At 41.3% G+C, this 24,193-nt stretch overlaps 1 protein-coding gene across 1 annotated transcript; it reads left to right on the top strand.

Moving 5' to 3' along the window:
* The first annotated feature begins 23,059 nt into the window (after nt 1-23,059).
* On the top strand, nt 23,060-23,620 carry LOC110889824. The gene has a single exon (XM_022137387.1). The coding sequence runs from the start codon at nt 23,060-23,062 to the stop codon at nt 23,618-23,620; it is 561 nt and encodes a 186-aa protein (XP_021993079.1).
* The last annotated feature ends 573 nt before the right edge of the window (nt 23,621-24,193 follow it).

The raw sequence follows: 24,193 nt of genomic DNA, 5'->3' as shown, positions 1-24,193 counted from the left end.
ATGAAACTAGTAAATTTATGACATCGGGTATTCATCATTCTTCTTCGTCTTCGAAAGCAGGGGCAAGCACCTCTTCTTCCAAGTTCTCGAATGGATAGGCTGTCTGCATTCCGTCTGAAGGGGCTGCTGTTTTGCGGCTTTTTTATATTTGATGATGGCGGTTGAAGATTATGGTTGTGTTTTTGCATTGTTTTGTCTACTAGATGTCGTGTCATGATGTATAGTAGACTAGGTTAAGGGGTGATATAGGTCTTTGGTTTTTTATTTGTTCTACATATATGGGGCATGTCCTGTATATGAATTAGTGTGGAACACATCCTCACTACTTGTACTTATTTGCGGTTGCATTTTAATAGATTCACCGGGGTAACCCTTTACCCAAAAAATTGTTAACCAACTCAAATCAAGTTGATTATAACTTATAAAATCTCGTAGCCATGATTCTTAACCCCAAAAACATTTGTTTTAAAAAACCAAGTTGTAAAACATCTTGTAAAAACTCGTTAAAAACTCGTATGGTTTATATCCTTTAGAAAACATCGTTTGTGTGACACCTGTCCCGTTATATATACACTAACCAAAAACCAATCGTTTATCCAATTCATTTAACTTGTACAAATCGTTTTCAAATCATTTTCAAATCGTTTCCAAATCGTTAACTCGTTTAAATCGTTTAAAATCATCCTCGTTTTAATTGTGAAAACTTATTTATGGTTGTCTCGCTAATAACATTCAAACCTTTGTGACTCGACCACCTCGCGTCTCGCTTCTCGCGTTAACAAACCACCAAAGGGTAAATTAACTAACATCAGATTCAGTCGTTACCCACAACCCCACACATAACCATGGGTGTAGTAAAATAACGGGATTTGTCAGATCCTATGGTACCATAACCTAATACTGGTAGGCTTGATCAATGCTAATGAATGTCATTCGTTATGTAACTACAACCAACAAGTTTGTTCACTTTATTGAAATCGTTATTAGTTTTGTATAAACCATCTTAATTGTTTTTGAAAAACCATCATTTAAACTTTGAAACCATTTCGTACATATGAATCACCCCAAAACAATTGAAAACAGTAAAATAGGGGTACTATGTACTCACATGAAGTGCAAAGTATCTTCAATCAATAGAACTCAAGCAAACTCAAGTAACCCAGGGAAATCATGTAGCACCTAGTAATCAAACTACTAGTCAAACAATAGACGCCTAAATCGGACGATCGGATAGAATGAGGTCTTGTAAACCAAATGAGTGTTGGAACTCATGTGATATGGTTTAACAAAGCCTACATACTAAATTGAAACCTAACCTAAGTGCTTTCGACACATCGCGACCCATTAAGGTAGCTTACGCTACTTTAACGCGTCGTGTGCGCAAAAGCGCGTTCAAGACGTCTAACCAGTCCTATGACAAGTATTTTATGCCCATACATGTTTAATTATGTTACATAATCAGCTACGTGTCAAAAGTTTAGGTTACATATGCTTAATTACCAATTATGTATGAAAAGGGTATTTTGGTAATTTACCAAAGGCATATAAACTACGTATCATGCGACTAATCAAACCTAAGTGACCATAAGGTATAACCACGGAAGGTTATTCCCTATGCTACTATGGTCACTTAACATGTTTGGTCGGATCCTAATGATCGACCAAACGGGTCGTGTTCGAAAGTCTAAGCGGGTGTTTAGTCCGCTTGACTTTCGGCTCCACACAAGCACTAATCTAAAAAAAAAGTGACGAGCTAACCATGCTAGAACATGTTTAGTTAAGTTAGAAAATAGGTTTTGATATCAAAACAAACGGTTTTGATATCCTAGAATAGTTTGGTTACAAAATACGCGAGAAAACGCATTTTGGCCGAAACTACGACTCGTCACTGAGCCTAGATAACGTGGTAATCAGTAGGTATAGTCACTAGGGACTATAACCATCATGATTACGCTCACGTTATGAAGTTCAAACAAACTTCGCGTTGACCATAAACTGGTCAAAGCAGAAAGTCAAACGCAGTTTGACTTTAACGACAAAAACGAATGAAAAGAACGAAAGAATACTTACAGAAGGTCCCCGCAAGCTCTTGATCCAATTTACTCTCAGGTATGAAGCATAAACTTCAACTTAGAGAGCCAAAATCAGATTCAAGTGTGCTTTGGGAGGAAGTGAGGGTGGGTATTTATAGGAATTCAAGAACCGTTAAGATCGTTCATCGAAAACTGAGCTTTGATCTGGACCTTACATGTGTGCCCATGGTTTTCTAAAACCATGGGAGCCCCTAATATGAGTCATAATGGACTAGGTTCATTAAATACCAGACCATGGTTTTGCAAAACAATGGGTTAAAACCATCAACACTTCAAAATGGACTAGGCTCATTGAATCTGGTCAGAAATTTCAAAAATGGTCCCTGCACTTGTAAAACTTGATTTTTTTTGCACTTTTAAGCCCCGTTAACCTCATTTCAAGGCTCTAAAATAAAGTTAAAGTATAGGGAACTCAAAACATGCTAAAAAATATCTTGGATGTCGGTTCGTTTGGTGGTATGGTCGCGTTATTCGCTTAATTACGACGGAAGTCGTAACGAACGCAAAAACGATCCAAATCAAGTGACGAATGGATTTTTATCATGCCAAACACTAAAACATAATATTTAATGATTACATGAATTTTTGGATGTCCGGATATATTCAGAACGTAAAATATGCACGAAAATGCAAACTTGTGCACTTTTTGACGCTTTTAGTCCCTATTGATCAATAAAGTTTATTTTAGCATACCGAACCCCTCAAAGCCTATTTCTAAGCTATGTAAAGGTTATATAGGGTATGTTTAACTTATGATCAAGTTCTGGAATGTTCGTTACTATACAAATCGGTATAGTTTCGCAGTTTGACACAAATAGTCCCTACGATCGAACAAACTTGATTTCAACACACCAAACCATCCAAAACTTATTTCTAAATTATGTGGAGGTTATTTAAGATATATTAAGCCTATTTCACTATTCCAGAGTGTTTGTTGCATTAAACTGGTTATATTTACGCATCAGTGCAAGTATAACGTTTTAGGAAGCGATTTAAAGCTTGAAATTGGAATCTAATTAAATTGAAAAATCACCAAAAATACACACATAACAACACCAAAACACATATAATAACACCAAAGCACATTGTTTTATTAATAACCAACATTGTTTTACATTGTACAACGATTAATAGAACACAGTTGTCACAGTCTCCCCTACTTCAGGAAATTTCGTCCCGAAATTTTATTTAGAGGAAACTTGTGAGAACAATTGCGGATATTTCGCCTTCATTTGGTCCTCACATTCCCAAGTAAACTCTGGGCCACATTTGGACTCCCAACGAACTTTGACTAATTTAATCTGTTTGTTCTTCAACTATCTGAAGGTACGGTCCACTATCTCCACAGGTTTCTCGACAAACTGCATCGTTTCATCGATTTGGATCTCGTCGAGAGGGACGTGAAGATCAGCGTCAGCTAAACACTTTCGCAAATTGGACACGTGAAAAGTCGGGTGAATATTCCCAAGCTCTGGAGGTAGCTCTAGTCGATAGGCAACCTTCCCAATTCTTTCCACAATCTTGAATGGTCCCACATATCGAGGTGCAAGTTTTCCTTTCTTTCCAAATCTCACGACTCCTTTCCAAGGTGAAACGTTGAGTACGATACGGTCTCCGACTTGAAATTCTAAGGGCTTGCGTCATATATCCGCATAACTCTTTTGACGGCTTCGAGCTGTCACAAGATTATCGCGGATTTTTTTTGATTTTGTCTGTTGTTTCCAGAACGAGTTCAGGTCCAGTAAGCTGAGCTTCACCGATCTCGTTCCAACAGACAAGTGAACGACATTTTCGACCGTAGAGAGCTTCGAAAGGTGCCATATTAATACTAGTATGATAGCTATTGTTGTAAGAGAACTCGATCATTGGCAGATGAGAATCCCAATTACCACCAAAGTCTATCACGCATGCTCTAAGCATATCCTCCAAAGTTTGAATTGTTCGCTTAGATTGACCATCTATTTGGGGATGATAAGCAATGCTTAGATTTAGTTGGGTTCCCAAAGCAGATTGCATGGTCTTCCAAAAATGAGATGAAAATCGAGGATCACGATCAGAAATGATATCCAAAGGCACACCATGTCGTGATACAATCTCATCAACATAAATCTTTGCCAGTTTATCAGCAGATAGATCCTCGCGAATTGCAATAAAATGAGATGATTTCGTTAATCCATCGATAACAACCCAAATAGCATCATGACCTTTAGATGTACGCGGTAGCTTAGTGATGAGATCCATCGCAATGTTCTCCCACTTCCAAACCAGTATCTCTGGTTGTACAAGCAAACCAGAAGGTCGTTGATGTTCAGCCTTGACCTTAAGACAAGTCAGGCATTTTGATACATACAAGGCAACATCCTTCTTCATACCAGGCCACCAGAACTTAGTACGAAGATCCTTGTACATTTTATCAGCACCAGGATGGATAGAATATCGAGACTTATGAGATTCGTCCATTACCAAGGTGCGAAGATCGTCTTGTTTCGGAATCCACAAACGATCCTTGAAGTAGAGCAAACCATCGTCCTTCCTTTCGAGCTTAAGCTCAAGCTGATGTGGTAATTCCGTACCCATCAAATTTTGTGAAACACAAAATTGCTGAGCTTGAAGAACACGAGTTTGAAGATCAGATAGCGTTTGGAACGCATCTTCTTGTTTGGGTCCCCACTCAAAAGGCTTATTCTTCTGAATCAAAGCAGTGAGTGAAACCGCGATCTTTGAGAAGTTTGAAATGAATCGACGATAATATCCAGCAAGACCAAGAAAAGATCGAATCTCTGTAGGTGTTGTTGGTGTATTCTAGTCTTTAATAGCAATAATCTTGGATGGATCCACATGAATACCCTGCTCATTGACTATATGACCCAAGAATTGAACTTCTTTAAGCCAGAATTCACACTTGGAGAATTTAGCAAAAAGTTGTTCCTTCTTCAGGAGTTCCAATGTTAAGCGAAGGTGTTGCTCGTGCTCGGCTCGAGACTTCGAATAGACCAGAATATCATCGATGAACACAATAATGAACTTGTCTAAATAAGGTTTGCAGACCCTATTCATTAAGTCCATGAAGATAGCTGGAGCATTCGTCAAACCAAAAGGCATGACAGTAAACTCATAATGCCCATATCTTGAGCGGAAAGCAGTTTTGGGAATATCTTCTTCGAGAACACGAAGTTGATGATACCCAGAACGTAGATCGATCTTGGAAAAGCATGAAGCACCTTACAACTGGTCGAAGAGATCATCAATTCGAGGTAGGGGATATCGATTCTTGATGGTAAGCTTGTTAAGCTCACGATAATCGATACACATTCGAAAAGATCCATCTTTCTTTTTCACGAAGAGGACAGGAGCTCCCCAAGGTGAAAAGCTCAGACGGATGAATCCTTTATCCAATAACTCTTGAAGCTGTTTCGATAACTCTTGAATCTCCGACGGTGCAAAATGATAAGGTGCTTTCGCAATCGGGTTGGCATTAGGTACAAGGTCAAAATGAAACTGGACTTGATGAACTGGAGGCAAACCAGGCAGTTCATCAGGAAACACCTCTGGATAATCCCGAACAATTGGAATATCCTGAATACTCTTGCGCTTGTCTTTCTCCTTGGTGACATGTGCTAGAAAAGCAACATATCCTTTCCTTAAATACCTTTGGGCTTCCATACACGACATAAGCTTCAATCCACCTGAAGGTTTCTCGCCACGAATTTCCAGAACATCGCCAGAAGACAAAGGGATACGAGCAATTTTGTCGAAACAAACCACCTCAGCATGATGTTTGGTCAACCAATCCATTCCAATGATAATGTCGAAGCTCCCAAGTTGCATCGGTGTGAGGTCAATAGGAAAAAGATGGTTATCTAGGTTCAACTGACAATCACAAATAACAGAATCGAGAATAAGAGGTTTACTAGTTGCAACTTCAACAGATAAGGGTTTCCTCAGTTTAGTTCTAGGTATCGCAAGAAAAGGTTCAAATGACAATGAAACAAAACTTCTATCTGCACCAGAATCCAAAAGAACAGATGCAGGTCGACTGTTAACAAGAAACATACCATTGATAAGAAAGGTACCATTGACAACGAGGTTGTCAGCTTGAGCCTCGTTTGCGTTCAGATTGTACGCTCGTCCACGGGCGGGATTCACATTCGCGTTTGCATTCGGATTTGCATTCGCGTTCACCAACCTTGGGCAGTTATTGCGGAAATGACCCATTTCACCGCAGTTGTAACATGAACCAGGTGGGAGTCTAGCAGCATTCCCCTAAACTTGTGCTGGACTCTACGCAGAGACAGCAAAATTTTTGGGAAGCCTTGCGCTTCCTCGACTTCCTTGAAGATTCGCCTTTCTTCTTTCCCTTACCTATACCCCTGTCTTGAACGGAAATGGCTGACTGCTTCTTGCCACCCTTGCGGGTAAGTTTACCCTTCCTGACTTGAGACTCAGTCAGGGTTGCAGCCAAAACAATCGCTTGACGCACAGCGACAAATCAAAGCAAATGGGTCAATCTAATGTATCGCCGAAGACATGCTCGCCTATAAGTAAACACTTACCCCAAGAGTTCCCAGGTAAGAGTGACTGGTCCGATTATGTGGATTTGTACGAACACTCTAGCCTTAGACAGAAAACTCAGGGTACAGGCACTCACTCTTCCAGTTTGCACATGTTCACACTATTTAGACCCAAACTTTGACGAGACTTTGAAAACTTAGAGGGTTCAAAACCTTATAACAGAGGGTTCAAAACCTAGTAATCAATCATCCTAGAACAGATAATTAGTTTTCAAAGCGGATTCGAACTTATTGTGGTTATCACCTAAGGGTAGTTGACGGTATTGTTTTAAAATCTAAACACAAGTAAACTTGTGTTAGGGTCCTAATGTTATAGTCTAGGTCAAAGCATTACTAATAACCTAATTCCCTATAACCATTGGCTCTGATACCAACTTCTTCTGTCACACCCCGACCACGTAGGACAACAAACTGTGGCGGAAACGTCGGGGAGTGTTGCAACAGAAGCTATTGTTTCACAACCATGGATACAAAATAGTTTCGTTTTATTGATAATATTAAACATTACATTGTCTTAACACATAGAACAAACAAGTTTTATATCGTCTATCATAGTTATTATGTCACTAAGGCCTTGTCCAAATCCTATGTATCACACCCCCAAAATCCACCTGCGGAGTATCACCGCTTGGGAGCGTGACTGACCAGGATCAAGTCGTCAATCATATTGCACATAGCATAAATAATTAAAGTAATTCATAAAACCCAATTCAATTCAATTGATGTTCCAACAAAACATAGTTTAAGTAGCGGAAGCATATAAGTAACCCAACATAGTTAATAGTTTTAAATGTCATAACAGTTCAACGTAGAAATCACGATCCTTGTCCACAACGACCGCGCCTCCAGTGCAAGCTCCAAAAGTACCTAAGGTCCTGCAAGGCATGCAGCAACGAATCAACAACTAGTTGAGCGAGTTCACAGAAAGTAAGTACGTAACGGTAATTCGTAAGTTCATTAATGGGGGCTTCCCATGATTATATTTGTTACTAATGGGGGCTTCCCATGTTTATCCTTACTAGACTATTGTAACCATGTGTGTTCTTCTTAATCCGAGAACAGGAATACGTACAAGGTCACGTAGGTTTTACGTGAGTGCCCTTCCCCGAGGACAGTGGTACGCGTGGGGTTTACGTAGGTTTTACGTAAGTGTCCTTCCGACCCGGAAGACAGTAGTAGGTATGAGTTTACGTAGGTTTTATGTAAGTGTCCTCCCGACCCGGGAGACAGTGGTAGATACTAATTTACGTAGGTTTTACGTAAGTGTCCTGACTAACCTGAGGACGATGGTATATTGTCTAGAAATAGCGTAAGTACGAGTAATTATCCAATTCAAATCTTCCAACCCAATTCCCAACCCGGGAATCCCATGCCTTGGCTGTGTGAACTCACCTTGGTTTGCTCGGTATGCTAAGTATGCGCTCAAGTAAATCAATCACGTCCTAGGGTATGCATGTATACGATAATCAGTGTACGTTCATGTTGATCACGTATAGGTATAATCACCGTGGATGATACATCAAAAGACACCAAGTAACATGTTGCACGTATTTGTAATCATACAAGTATTGTTTCTATACATAACAGCAGTTAACTAACCCAGTTAACTTCAACAGAATTCAATTAAGTTTACTGTGCAGATTATCCAAATTGGCGAATCACAGGTTGGCGAAACACACTTTGGCGAAACACATATTGACGAAACAAATTCTGTTTCGTCAATCACCCTTTGGCGAAATGCATTCTCTGTCTCGTCGACCACCCATGGCGAAACACTTTCTGTTTCGCCGAGAAGTCTGTTTCGTCAAGTCCGTTTCGGGATGATGTCAGTTACGTCAATTTCCAGTTACGATTTACAACAGAAAACCCTAATCATGCTAACAGCCGTCAATCATCGTACAATCATATAATCGTCATCAACATAAAGAATTTCATTCAGCAACTCATCATTATTCGTTGATTACTAATCATAGCAAAACATAAGCATAACAAAATCATGTGGTATCTTAGGCAGTCTGTATGTATTGATCATTACATGAAGGCATTTCATAGATTCAGTAATATCAGCATCACATTCAAGAAATCTGATCTCAACACATGTAAATCATAACTGATTATATAGGTCTTATTGTTATAGACAATTCAGAATCAAACATGAACACAATCGTTGCCTAGCATCAAACCTCATTGATTTCCAGCAAGACAGTTAACAAAGATAAAATCAAACGGTCACACAAGGATTAAATACTAACCACGGAGAATGGAATAAAGCTTGGGCGGTTCAAGGCTTCGGGAACACAAGTTTGCCGTCAACAGAGAAGAGGGAACTCTAGGGTTTCTGATTTTCGCTAAAGTGTGGCAAAGGGAGTGGTTGCGTATGACTTATACGCGTCTAAGTGTTTTGGGCCCTTACTGGGCTTGCCGAAACTGACGGGCCGGCGAAACAGCCTGTTTCGTCGAGGCTGAAGTTGGCGAAACACATATTAGTTTCGTCGAGTTGTCATTGGCGAAACACACCTTGTGTTTCGTCGAGCCTAGTCATGTGCTTATCAGTTACTGCTTTTCTAATAAATCTTATGTTCGAACAACCAAACACATAATCATGCACACACAATACGTTTCATTATAACACAACATGTATCGTTACAAGTCAAACAAGTCAAACAACTAACAGTCAAAGTCAACGTGCATTAAATGCGAAAGTGAAAGTTGAAAACTCGAGTTGTCACATTATCCCCAACTTGAAAGAAATTTCGTCCCGAAATTTGGTACGTACCCACTGAGGAAGCTCGTTACGTTGCATGGTTTTCCTAGGGTGTCACATCCTCCCCCCGTTGATCTGGAATTTCGTCCCGAAATTCCGTGGTGGCTTCAGCCTCAGCAGTGGTTGTACTGTTCGCGAACAACTGGGGATACTTTTCTTTCATTCGGTCTTCGCGTTCCCAGGTGTACTCTGGGCCACGTCGGGAGTTCCAACGAACTCGAACAAGAGGGATTCTCTTGTGTTTGAGGACCTTCACATCCCGGTCCGTGATTTCAACAGGTTCCTCGACGAAGTGCAACTGCTCATCGATAGCGAGTTCCTTAAAGGGAATTATGAGGGTTTCATCTGATAGACATTTCTTCAGATTCGACACGTGAAAAACATTATGAACTGCCCCGAGTTCTGCTGGTAGGTTTAGCTTGTAGGCCACTTTGCCTATTTTCTCAATGATTTCGAACAGTCCGACGTACCGCGGATTTAGTTTGCCCCGTTTGCCAAAACGTACCACACCCTTCCAGGGTGAGACTTTAAGTAAAACCCGGTCCCCGACCTGAAATTCCAATGGCTTCCTACGCTTATCCGCGTAGCTTTTCTGACGGTCGCGAGCTACCGCCATACGTTGCCGTATTTGCGCAATCTTTTCCGTGGCATCCGCTACAATCTCTGGACCCTTGATCTGACTATCCCCCACCTCTGCCCAACAGAGAGGTGACCGGCATTTACGCCCGTACAATGCCTCGAATGGAGCGGCTTGAATGCTGGTATGATAGCTATTATTATACGAAAACTCCACCAAAGGTTATTCCCTACGCTACTATGGTCACTTAACATGTTTGGTCGGATCCTAATGATCGACCAAACGGGTCGTGTTCGAAAGTCTAAGCGGGTGTTTAGTCCGCTTGACTTTCGGCTCCACACAAGCACTAATCTAAAAAAAAGTGACGAGCTAAACATGCTAGAACATGTTTAGTTAAGTTAGAAAATAGGTTTTGATATCAAAACAAATGGTTTTGATATCCTAGAGTAGTTTGGTTACAAAATACGCGAGAAAACGCATTTTGGCCGAAACTACGACTCGTCACTGAGCCTAGATAACGTGGTAATCAATAGGTATAGTCACTAGGGACTATAACCATCGTGATTACGCTCACGTTATGAAGTTCAAACGAACTTCGCGTTGACCATAAACTGGTCAAAGCAGAAAGTCAAACGCAGTTTGACTTTACCGACAAAAACGAATGAAAAGAACGAAAGAATACTTACAGAAGGTCCCCGCAAGCTCTTGATCCGATTTACTCTCAGGTATGAAGCATAAACTTCAACTTAGAGAGCCAAAATCAGATTCAAGTGTGCTTTGGGAGGAAGTGAGGGTGGGTATTTATAGGAATTCAAGAACCGTTAAGACCGTTCATCGAAAACTGAGCTTTGATCTGGACCTTACATGTGTGCCCATGGTTTTCTAAAACCATAGGAGCCCCTAATATGAGTCATAATGGACTAGTTTCATTGAATACCAGACCATGGTTTTGCAAAACAATGGGTTAAAACCATCAACACTTCAAAATGACTAGGTTCATTGAATCTGGTCAGAAATTTCAAAAATGGTCCCTGCACTTGTAAAACTTGATTTTTTGGCACTTTTAAGCCTCGTTAACCCCATATCAAGGATCTAAAATAAAGTTAAAGTATAGGGAACTCAAAACATGCTCAAAAATATCTCGGATGTCGGTTCGTTTGGTGGTATGGTCGCGTTATTCGCTTAATTACGACGGAAGTCGTAACGAACGCAAAAACGATCCAAATCAATCGACGACTGGATTTTTATCATGCCAAACACTAAAACATAATATTTTAATGATTACATGAATTTTTGGATGTCCGGATATATTCAAAACGTAAAATATGCGCGAAAATGCAAACTTGTGCACTTTTTGACGCTTTTAGTCGCTAATGATCAATAAAGTTTATTTTAGCATACCGAACCCCTCAAAGCCTATTTCTAAGCTATGTAAAGGTTATATAGGGTATGTTTAACATATGATCAAGTTCCGAAATGTTCGTTACTATACAAATCGGTATAGTTTCACAGTTTGACACAAATAGTCCCTACGATCGAACAAACTTGATTTCAACACACCAAACCATCCAAATCTTATTTCTAAGTTATGTGGAGGTTATTTAAGGTATGTTAAGCCTATTTCACTATTCCAGAGTGTTTGTTGCATTAAACTGGTTATATTTACACATCAGTGCGCGTATAACCTTTCAGAAAGCGATTTAAAGCTTGAAATTGGAATCTAATTAAATGGAAAAAATCACCAAACACAAATACACACATAACAACACCAAAACACATATAATAACACCAAAGCACATTGTTTTATTAATAACCAACATTGTTTTACATTGTACAACGATTAATAGAACACAGTTGTCACAGTCCATGCCTACTATGATGTCAAAACTTCCTAGTTGCATAGGTGTGAGGTTGATCAGGAAAACGTGACTGTTGAGTTCAAGAGTACAATCACGTAGAACGGAGTTAACGGTAACGGTTCTTCCGGTGGCAACTTCTACGTCAAAGGTCGTTGGGAGTTTAGCGCATTCACATTTTAAAAGCTTTTCGAATTCAAGCAATACAAAACAGTTATCAGCTCCAGTATCAAATAAGGATGAAGCATAAATACCATTAACAAGAAACGTATCGTTCACAACATTGTTGTCATTCTGAGCCTGGCGGAGATTGATGTTGAAAGTTTTTCAGCGGGCAGCTTGCGTTTGTGGTTGTTGTTGTTGCTGTTGTTGTTGTTGTTGTTGTTGTTGTTGTTGTTGTTGTTGTTGTTGTTGTGGTTGCTGCTGTGGAGATGGTTGCTGTTGCGACTCTTATTTCACAACACGCTGTGGGTAGACATTGGCAAAGTGGTTTGGGTCACCACAAGTGTAGCAAGCACGTGCGTGAAAAGTTGGTGCTTGGAGTGTTGGGTTAACCTGAGGAGTGCGAGGTGGAGCTGCAATGGCTTGAGGAGCTTGTTGACGAGGGCATGTGTGACAATTAGCTGTGAAGTACCTATAGATGTTGTAGTTGACACAGAAACGACAGTTTTCCTTAACTGGATGATGATAAATGCAAGTAGGGCACAGTGGGTGATTCCAAGTGTACGCACGCTAAGCAGGTGGTGCGTTGGGAGCAGCAATCTGAGAGGGCTGAGTGTTGAGCGGTGTTGTGACTACCGTGTTGTTCTTGCTGGAGTTCCTTCGCTTGCAACCTTGACGATTAGACTTGGGGGCTTGATATGATGCATCGCTAGAGCCTGGTGTTGCAGTAGCTTGGTTGAGACTCTTGGTCGAGGTCTTGAAAACTTCGGCCAAGACTCGTTTGTCATTGATTTCCGCTGCGAGCTAATAAGTTTCCTCAATTGTTGCTGGTTTTGCTGCTTGAACAAAGTCAGCGACACAGTCAGGGAGAGCACGGATATACTTCTTGATAACTTTCTCAGGAGTGTCCACTTGACTTGGACAAATGATGCTCAACTGCTTGAATCGGGCGGTGAGACCAGCGTTATCACTTCCAACTTTCTTGATGTTCCAAAATTCGTTTTCCAGCTTCTGGACTTCGTGAGGAGGGTAAAATTCCTTCATCATGAGCTCCTTTAGCTCCTCCCATGCGAGACCATAGGCTGCATCATTTTCGCTCCTGTTGTGCTCGGCGGTCCACCAGTCAAGTGCCCTTGACTGAAATACACCAGTGGCATTAACAGTGTGAAGGTTCTCGGGACATCCACTTTGTCGAAAGGTAACTTTCGATTGAGTCAAACCATTGAAACATCTTGCTAGGTCCATCTTCACCAGTAAAGGAAATAGGACCACAGGCTTTGAAGTGCTTAAAGCTGAAAGGAGTTTTCGGTGTGTCAGCCTTGGAGTCAACTGAAGAGTTGCTGCTGACAGCATGAATCTCGCTGACGATTTGAGGGATCACCATGGCCATTTCCTTGGCCATGAGAGAGGCGATGCGTTTGTCAGCATTGTTCCGCTGAACAGTGTGGCGAATGTGAGATCCAAAAGAAGACATCTGCAGATTAGATGAGATTCGATTATATTGGATTATATTCGATTAAAAAAATTGTTAAGAATTCATATTTAACAAAGTAAAATGTTATAATAAGTAAATAGTACATTAAAGTTCATTTTTAAAAGATAAATTCTGACGACTGTATGTGTTAACATATATAAGATTATATTTTATTAAACACGTGCAATATACGAGTTTTTTTTTAAAGATATATCTTATTATTATTTATTATATAAAATTACATTTATGCAAAATATAAAAAACAAAGTAAAATGTTATAATATAAGTAAATAGTACATCAATGTTTATCTATACTATATTATAATGCATGAGGGAGGGGTAATTTAAGATACCCAAAAATGAGGGTAACTTAGTCTTTTAAACACTAATTATATTTTAGTCCCTACTATTATTACACTTAGATCCCTGAATTTATTTTAACTTCATGTGCATCTCCATTTTTCAATATTTGAATTCCCGCTCCTCCACCAAAAACCCTAGCACTCGCCGTTGATTCTCCTACGACACCTCCTCTTCACCCGACTAGATTCATAATTGGGTCGTGAAGGGGTAAGGTCCCAAAAACCTTGCACATGTGCTTAAGACCATACCACAACTTCGTCAATAAGCTTTCTTTAGAACAAACCTTGCGTGGCCTCGCACTGGTTCCAAAGGAAAGAACTTAGAAGGAGAAACAGTTTTTAACATCCGCGCGCCAAAAGGGACTAAATCCTTGGGCAAACTCTCATACAGCAGATAGGATAAAATCCTAACAGAACTTCCGCATAAATAACATCCAGACTTGGATAAAAGTAACTTCTCTGTTACCGCAAAATTAGCATGAAGGGTGGTCACGGAGAGAACCCCCATTCTCCCGTGGCGAGTCTAACGGCTGTTTGTTTTGCAGTTGTTGTTGTTCGAGGAAGAAGATCATTCACCCCGAATCGAACGAGGAGACCTAACCCTTTTATGCAGATTCAAACCCAGTGGTTCAATTGATTCAGGTCGATTAAACCAGTGTTTCTTCATTGGCGCCCACCGATTTTTCAGTTTCTATTCACATTTTCTCGTTTCAATTCATTTTCTCTTCATTCTATGTTTTCCATGGTAGAGATCTCGTCAATTCACCCATCAAGTCCTCGATCTGAAACCAAGGGTAATCCGACCCAGGACATTCAGATCGACGGAATCATGGGCAAAATGGATAGCAGCAGTACTTATCCTGACGGAAAAAACTCTGTTGTATAAACGGAAGTTCACAATCGTCCAGATCTACTTCCGGGGGATACTCCATAATACTGGTTCGCTAGATTTCAGAACGTTATGAACCAAATTTTTACTCAAAATGCCAGATCTGAAGTGCTGTACAACAGATCCAATGATCGAGAAGAGTGCACGAGAAGATCCGACATCTTAACGTTGGACCCACAGTCAACACGTCAGTGGACCTCCAACTTATTAGCCAGGGATATCTGGAATCACTCAGATACATGAAACAAAATTCAGAAGATAACAACCATTAGGAAACTAAGGTACATCAGATACACATGGTGCAAGGAGGACCCTCACGAAGGCCGCACAAACGAAATAATAATCAACACTGGCGAGAGCAACAAGTAATCTTTCCTGTCATTCTACGAGGTCTCCAGGAAGAACGCCCGGTAATCATCACTGGTACTTTCGGTCACTATCGCACCAATTACATGTTTATAGATCCAGGAAGTTCCATGGATATAATTTATGAGCATTGTTTTAAGCAACTGGACCCAGAGGATAAGGCACGCTTAAAACCAGTCGATTTTCCTCTCATTGGTTTCTGCAATGAAGTTGTCTTTCCACTGGGTCAAATCGCTTTTCCGATGACCCTTTCAGACGGCGAACACTTGCGCACTGTCACAGTTAATTTTATGGTTATGCCAGCAACATCGCGTCACGATGTACTGTTAGGGAGACGATCTCATAGAGAATTCAGCATGATTACCTCCATACCACACGCCGCTTGTGGTTTCCCGACGGAAACCGGGGTAGCAATTTTATATTCAAGCAAAGAAGTCATGTATGTGGACGACGAGCCACCAGCAAAAGTCGCCAAACCTTCACCATCAAACGAACCAGAAAAATGGGTCCTCAACGAGGAACATCCTGAACAAACCATCTTGTTAGGACACGCCATTTCCCCGGCAATCCATATAAAGTTAAAAGAACTCCTATCTAACAACATGGATATTTTCGCCTGGTCCCCGGCAGACATGACTGGAGTACCAAGAGACATAGCACAGCACTGTTTGAATGTCCGACCTTCTTCAGAACCAGTCACGCAAGGAAGGCGTAGTCTCAGCGCAGAGAAAGCAGACGCAATGAATGAACAAGTAACAGAATTACTTAACGTTGGAATCCTGCGCGAAGTACAATATCAAACCTGGTAGCCAACCCAGTAATGGTGCAAAAGCACAACGGCGGGTGGCGCATGTGTGTCGACTTCAAAGACCTCAACAAGACCTGCCCAAAAGACTGTTACGCGTTCCCAGTAATAGACAAGAAAGTCGATTCTCTAGCATCCTTCCGCTAGAAGTGTTTTCTAGACTGCTATAAAGGTTACCATCAAGTACAAATAAAGGAGGAAGACGAATATAAAACGACCTTCCACACAGACAAGGGTATTTTTTGCTACACGAAAATGCCTTTGGTTCTCCGCAACGCAGGGGCTACTTACCAATGCTTGATGGATAGAGTTTTTGGAGAAGACATTGGCGTAACAGTGGAAGTTTACATGGATGACCTCTTCATCATGAGCCAAGAAGAAGAGTCCATGCTTGCAAACATTCAGCGAACCTTTGACTCCTTGCACAATGTCAATCTAAAACTGAATCCAACAAAGTGCTCCTTCGGAATGGAAGAAGGCAAATTCCTAAGGTTTATAGTAACCAGAGACGACTTCAAGGTCAACCCAGAGAAAGTAGAGACCATCCAACTAATGCCGTCACCAGCAACAGTTAAAGAAATGCAACGACTCGCGGGTCGATTAGCAGCACTAAACAGATTCTTGGTAAATCACGCTGCAAAGTCTTATCCGTTCATCAACACGTTGCGCACTGCACCAAGAAGAGCCATTTTCAATGGACACCAAAAGCGGAGAATAGCTTTCAAACAGATGAAAGAGTGTCTGATCCAGTTACCAACCCTAACAGCACCACGAAAGGAAGAACCATTAATCCTATATCTATCCGCAGTGGAAGTAGCATTCGGTGCGGTATTAATGGTAGAAAGGGATGGCATTCAAACTCTGATATACTACATCAGCAAAATGTTAACTGGTCCAGAAACACGCTATTCTATGATAGAAAAATGGTCCTTGCACTAGTTCACGCATCACGAAGGCTGCGACGGTATTTCTCTGGCCACGTTATCACCGTCCTTACGAATTATCATCTAGGTCAAATTTTGTCTAAACCAGATGTCGCGAGGCTATTGGCCAAATGGGCTATTGAGTTAGGAGGATACAACAACCTGTACAAACCTCGACCAGCAATAAAAGGGCAAGTTTTGGCAGATTTTGCCACCAAAGTTCCCGTTGACAAAATCCAAGAGTGCGAGGCAATCCAAAATCCTATCCCAGTCTTCAATGACAAGGTTTGGACATTACATACAGACGGCGCCTCAAACGACGATGGTGCAGGCGCAGGTCTCCGCCTAGTCAGCCCTGACAATCATGAGCTCACATACGCTATTCGCCTAGATTTTAAAAGTACCAACAACGAGGCGGAATATGAAGCATTTCTTGCGGGCCTCCGCCTGGCACTCAAAATAGGGGCAAAGAACCTCGAGGCACACGTCGATTCCAAGCTAGTGGCCAAACAATTCAACGGTCATTACGATGCTAATGGCGAAGCCATGGCTCTATATTTGGAACAAGCAAGAATCCTTATCAACCAGTTCCAACATTCAAGATAGTTCACATCAACAGAAGTGAAAACAAACATGCAGACGCGCTGAGCAAACTGGCCGCTACTAGTTTTAAACATCTCGCGAAGGAAGTCCGCATCAAGGTATTATCTAACCCATCCATTCCCTTAAGACAAGTAAACATCAGAGAAGTTGGGAACCCATCTTGGATGTCCCTGATCATTACGTACTTGCAACATGGGATTCTCCCAGAAGGGAAAGTGGAAGCCAGGAAAATTCAGCACAAGGCATTGAACTATGAAACGGGTATGCTGGATGCTCTGAAAGGAGGACCATGGATCATCCGGTCTCAACCGTTGTTCCTTTGTGAATGGAATCCGACTGTTAAGTTGGAGAAAAAGGAGGTTAAAAAGGTTCAGGTATGGGTTAAAATTCATGATATTCCAATTGCGGCTTATACAGAAGATGGGTTGAGCATGATTGCCACAACAATTGGTGAACCGAAACTTCTGGATTCGTATACTACGTCCATGTGTATGGACATGTGGGGTCGAAGTAGTTATGCTAGAGCTTTAATCGAGGTGTCTGCTGACAAGGAGTTGCGTGAGGAAATCACGTTAGCCATTCCTGAACTTGAGGGGGAGGGTTTTGTTAAAGAATCTATGTATGTTGAATATGAATGGTACCCGTCTAGGTGTTCTAAATGTTGTGTCTTTGGCCATTCGTTTGAAACATGTCCTCTTACCCCCAAAAAGCCTGATATCGTAAAGAGGATGGGTCAGAATGATAAGAATCAAGTGCAAGGGAAGCGTTTCGATAAAAAGTATCCGGTTATTGATAAAGATGGGTATCAAGATGTTCCGGCTAGGAAAGTGGCTCGAAAACAGGGATTCCAAGTTAATAAGCAAAAACAAAAGTTTGAATATAGGCCGGTGATTGCCAAACCGAAGGGGGAGGCGAAAAAAGATCCATCATCAAGTGGAATTGAATCTAAAAATCCGTTTGCTGCTTTGAATGATATTGAAGGCGATGGGTTTGTCGACTCAGACAGTGAGGAGGTTGTGGAGGTATTTAATGAAACGAATGAATTTATGTTACAAAACACTAAGAAACCAAATGATAAACAAGGGGCAAGCACTCCTTCTCCAGTTGTTTCCAATGATTAGTCTTGCTGCATGGAACATTAGGGGGTTGAACCGCCCTCTGAAACAACAGGAGGTTCGTCAAATTGTAAAGGAAAATGGGCTGTCTTTCTGTGCTATTTTAGAATCCCATGTGGATATTCAAAATCTGAATAAGGTTTGTTCTTCTGTTTTCCGTCGGTGGGATTGGTCTTCGAATGGAAGTAGTTGTCAGAAGGGTACAAGAATTATTGCTGGCTGGGATCCGGGTATTCTTGAAGTCATCTTGCTCGATCAATCTTCTCAGGTTATGCACTTTCAAATCATTTTTAAACAAGATAAAAGGATGTTATTTTGCTCAGTTGTGTATGCGGCTAATTATTATCGCACTAGAAGGGAGGTATGGCATCATTTATCCAAACATAAAGTGCTTGTTGGTAACAATCCGTGGGTTATATTAGGCGACTTTAATTCAGCTCTGCATCTGGATGATAAGTCGATGGGCACTTCGATTATTTCCCCTGGTATGAGAGATTTTCAAGAGTGTGTCTCGGAGATAGAAGTGTTCGATATAAATAGTTCGGGAATGCATTTTACATGGAACCAAAAGCCTAAGGAGGGAGTTGGTCTTCTAAAGAAAATTGATAGAATTATGGGTAATACCCCTTTCGTTGATGTGTTTCCCAACTCGGTAGCGTTTTTCCACCCGATTCGGTTATCCGATCATTGCCCTTGTTTGCTTAAGATTCCAGCAACAGCCAATAAAAAGAATCAATCGTTCAAGTTTGCCAACTTTTTAGTTTACAAACCGGGTTTTATTGAGGCGGTCAAGAAGGTGTGGGAAAATAATGTTGAGGGTGTTCAGCAATTCCAGTTGGTTAAAAAGTTACGTCTTTTGAAAAGACCTCTTCGTGCTTTATTATTCCAACAAGGTAATTTGCACAAGAAAGTTGAAACGTTACGTGGGGAGTTGGATGCGATCCAATGGGAAATAGATAGATGGCCCTCTAATCTAAATCTTCGTAATCAAGAAACTAGGATTACGGCTGATTATCAAGAGGCGTGCCTAGATGAAGAGCGTTTTCTAAAGCAGAAATCTAAAGTGGATTGGCTTCGGGCGGGGGATTCCAATACGGCTTTCTTTCATGCTTCGCTAAAAAGTAGAAATCATGTGACTCGTATTGAGGTTATTATGAATTCGGAAGGGGAGATGTTTGAAGGGGAAAGTGTCGCTAACGCATTTGTTACTCATTATGAGAAGTTCCTTGGTAGTGAAGATGCCTTAGAGCTTCGGCCCTCGTCTGACCTTTTTTCGAATAAGTTGAATGCTGATGTTTCCACGCATATGGTTCGTCCGGTGACATGTGAAGAGGTTAAACGGGCTATGTTTTCCATTGGTAATGATAAGGCTCCTGGCCCTGATGGGTATACGGCGGCGTTTTTTAAAGGAGCTTGGGAGGTGGTTGGGAAGGATGTTTCGAATGCTATTATGGATTTCTTTAATACAGGTAAGCTTCTTCGGGAGCTGAATAATACTCTCATTGTTCTTATCCCTAAGAAGCCCACGCCGTCTACGGTCACAGATTATCGTCCAATTGCGTGCTGTAATGTTATTTATAAATGTATTAGCAAAATTGTGGCGGACCGCATTAAAGGGTGTTTGACTCATATTGTTGGTATTAACCAATCGGCCTTTGTTCCGGGAAGGAAGATTTCGGATAACATTCTTCTTACTCAGGAACTGATGCACAACTATCATAGGAATTTTGGGCCTCCTCGGTGTGCATTTAAAGTAGATATACAAAAAGCATACGATACGGTTCATTGGAGGTTTCTAAAGGATGTGCTCTTTGGGTTTGGTTTCAACTCTAGGATGATGGATTGGATTATGACTTGTGTGTCTTCTCCAACCTATTCTCTTTGTATCAATGGGGAAATTCACGGGTATTTCAAAGGCCGTCGGGGGTTACGTCAAGGAGATCCGCTATCTCCTTATCTCTTCACGCTTGTCATGGAGATTCTTTCGTGTATTCTTCAGCATGCTTCTAGGTTGGATAGGTCGTTCAAGTTTCACAATAAATGTGAGAAGCAGTTGGATGTTGGTTTGAGAGAGAAGGAAGCAGATTGTCTTGCACAGTTCAATACGGCTTCTTATGATGAAGAATGTTTTTAAATGTGAGAAGTAGCGTATCATTAACCTCTGTTTTGCAGATGATTTATTTCTGTTTGCTCGTGGAGAGATTTATTCAGCTCGGTTTATTATGAAAGCTCTTACTCGCTTCACAAATATGTCGGGATTGGTCCCTAGTATTCAAAAGAGCACCGCGTTTTTCTGTAATGTCTCGATTGCTGTCAAGGAAGCTATTTTGAATATTTTACCATTTGAGGAGGGAGTTTTACCGGTCAGGTACTTGGGTGTTCCTCTAATTTCATCGAGACTCCTTGCTAGAGATTGTAGTGTTTTGGTGGAGAGAATGGAGAAGAGAATCGATAACTGGAGAAATAAGCTTTTGTCGTTCGCAGGTAGGCTTCAGCTTATTAATTCGGTTTTGGCTTCGATGCATATTTACTGGTCCTCAGTTTTCATATTACCCGCTAGTACTATTAAAGATCTGGAGGCGAAAATGCGGAACTTTCTTTGGTCTCAAGAAGCGGCTTTTCATAGAGGTAAAGCAAAAGTTGCTTGGAATGCTATCTGTGTTCCAAAGTATGAGGGTGGGCTGGGTATTAGGAGGCTTGGAGATGTTAATAAGGCTCTTATGGCGTCTCATGCTTGGAGTGTTTTAATCAAGAGGAATTCGCTATGGGTCGCTTGGATTTATTCATATAAGTTAAAGCAAGGTAACTTTTGGAGATGTAATGAAGGGGCAAATTGTAGCTGGTCATGGAGGAAAATTCTGCAAATCAGGCCGATTTTAAGAGGTTATATTTGGTCTAAGTTGGGGAATGGTAAAACTACTTCAGCTTGGTTTGACATGTGGAGTAATCTAGGGCCTCTCATTAATTTCGTTTCGCCTAGAATGATAAACAATGCAGGATTTTTGTTAGAAGACAAGGTTGCGGATCTTTATTCTGATAACTCGTGGGTTTGGCCGCAAGATTGGAGATCTCGGTTCAATGAGTTGAATCAGCTGGATTCTATTCACTTGCAACCGAACACAGATGACAGACTATGCTGGAAAGAAGGGGACGAGCTTCATGATTTTTTTTCGTCTACAGTTTGGCAGTCTCTTCGGTCAAGGGAGCAAGAGATCGATTGGGTTAACATTGTGTGGTTTAATCAATGCATTCCCAGACATGCGTTCTTAATGTGGCTCATTATGCGTCGGAAGCTCCTCACGCAAGATATCATCTTAAAGTGGGATTTTTCAAGACGTAAAAATATGAACATGATGTGTTGCCTATTGTGTTTTGAGAATGTGGACTCTCATGAACACCTTTTCTTTGAGTGTCGTTTTTCTACTCAAATTTGGTGTATGGTCCGAGACAAGGCGGCTATGGCTAATGTGGACCATAAATGGTCTTCGATTACAAGATGGCTTAAGGATCGAGGAAAGTCGAAGAGGGCGGCTGATTATGTTAGCAGGCTCGTGGTTGGGGCGTCGGCTTATGTCATTTGGCAAGAACGTAATCATAGGTTATTCAGAAATCAAACGAGACCCCCGGATGTGATTCGAGACACAATTCTCAAGACTATTCGATACAAGCTAATGGGAGTCAAATTCAAACAGTGTGCTAATGTGCGGAAGCTGTTGGCAGAGTGGGAGATTGCTGAAGACAAGATGATCGATGATGGAGGCTAATTCTTATTTTGACTAGTTGTTTGTGTGTGTTTCTCTAGATAAGTGTCTAGGTGTGGTTAATCTGTCTTTGTTGGTTGTTTGGCTTACTTACATGGGGCATGTCTCATGTTTGAACTAGTGTGGACGTTTCCTCACTACTTGTTTTTGTTTGTGAAGTTTATAAAATCACCGGGGTAACCCTTTACCCAAAAAAAACTATGAAATGGCGGACGATATCTTATACTGCAAGTCATTCATGGGTCCACTTCTACATTGTGTAGATAAGACTGATGCACAATATTTAGTCCATGAAATTCATGAAAGGCTACGCGGAATCCATGCAGGCCCGCGCATGGTGGTTGCAAAGATTATGAACGCAGGCTATTATTGGCTAGGGATGCACGTAGATGTAGTGGAACTATTGCGCTAGTGCGCGGCATGTCAGCGTCATGCCCAAAAAACGCTCCGCCCAAAGAACCCTCTGGTCCCAGTTACCTCAGCCTTGCCTTTTCAGCAATGGGGCATCAACCTCGTCGGCCCTTTCCCCGATGCGCCCGGCGCAGTTAAATTCATAGTGGTAGCAGTAGACTACTTTACCAAATGGGTAGAAGCGAAGGCTCTCGCATCGACTACAACCATGGTAATTCGCAAATTCATCTGCGAGCACATTATCTGCCGATTTGGGTTACCATTACGCATCATCTCTGATAACGGTACAAACTTCGCATCGAGGACTTACAAAAATGGTTCAAAGAAATGAACATCGAACACAGCTTCGCATCTGTGGCGCACCTACAAGCGAATGGGCAGGTTGAGAGCGTGAATAAACAAATAGTGGATGGCATCAAGGCAAGGCTAGGAATCGCGCGTAGGGGGTGGGTGGACGAGCTCCCTAGCATTTTATGGGCCCACCGCACTATGCCAAAAACCAGTACAGGCGAAACTCCATTCAGCCTTGTCTATGGTTCAGAAGTGGTAATACTAGCAGAAGTGAGCCTCCCAGCACCACGCATGATCGCCATGGAAAAGCAAGACAACGAGCGCGAACGTCGACTTGATCTGGACCTTCTCGAAGAACGACGCGAGAATGCAGCTATTGCAGAGGCCAGATATAAATCAAAGTTAGAGAAGTACTATAATGCTGGAGTACGTGTTTGCACCTTCGTCCCAGGGGACTTCGTCCTGCGCGACAATGAGGCATCCAATGCAGAAAAACAAGGGAAACTAGCGCCTAAATGGGAAGGACCATATATCGTCCATGAAGTCCTGGGTAAAGGTGCATATACCTTAAAGAGGCTTGACGGAACAAATGTGTGACACCCCAGGAAAACTAGGAAACCAACGCAACTTAACTAGCTTCCTCAGTAACCACGCACTAAATTTCGAGACGAAATTTTCTTAACAGGGGGAGAATGTGACAACCCTCGTAATTACATGTATCCGTACGATTATTTAACGATAATTAAAATGCTTGATGACTGTGTTGAATTACTAAACTGCTTTCTGATTACTGCGTTATACTTACAGGTGCTTGTTAACATACTAATTGTGAGCAGTAAATTGACTAAATGGCCCTGAATGTTTTCCTATGTGTTAGGAATTAAAAGTGTTACAAAAATATATATAATAGACACTTTACGGAATAATTAAACACTTTAACGAAACGGTATTTAATCGAACAACCGGACATTACCCGGAACACCAAAATATTACTAGAAACATTGTCTTATTATTTCTGGGCTAGTTGTGATCCCCATTCACCTTAACACCCACTAAATTCTCTAGTAACTAACTAATATAACTATATGTTTGGTTTTAAATTACAATCTAACTAATGGTTACAATTTACATCTAGACCCCCTCCCCCTAGCCTAGGCCGCCACCATCCTC

Source organism: Helianthus annuus, chromosome 2 (assembly GCF_002127325.2).
Source record: "Helianthus annuus cultivar XRQ/B chromosome 2, HanXRQr2.0-SUNRISE, whole genome shotgun sequence".
Lineage (NCBI taxonomy): Eukaryota > Viridiplantae > Streptophyta > Magnoliopsida > Asterales > Asteraceae > Helianthus > Helianthus annuus.
Note: the sequence above shows the minus strand (reverse complement) of the source record. Positions and strands in the feature narration are given on the sequence as shown.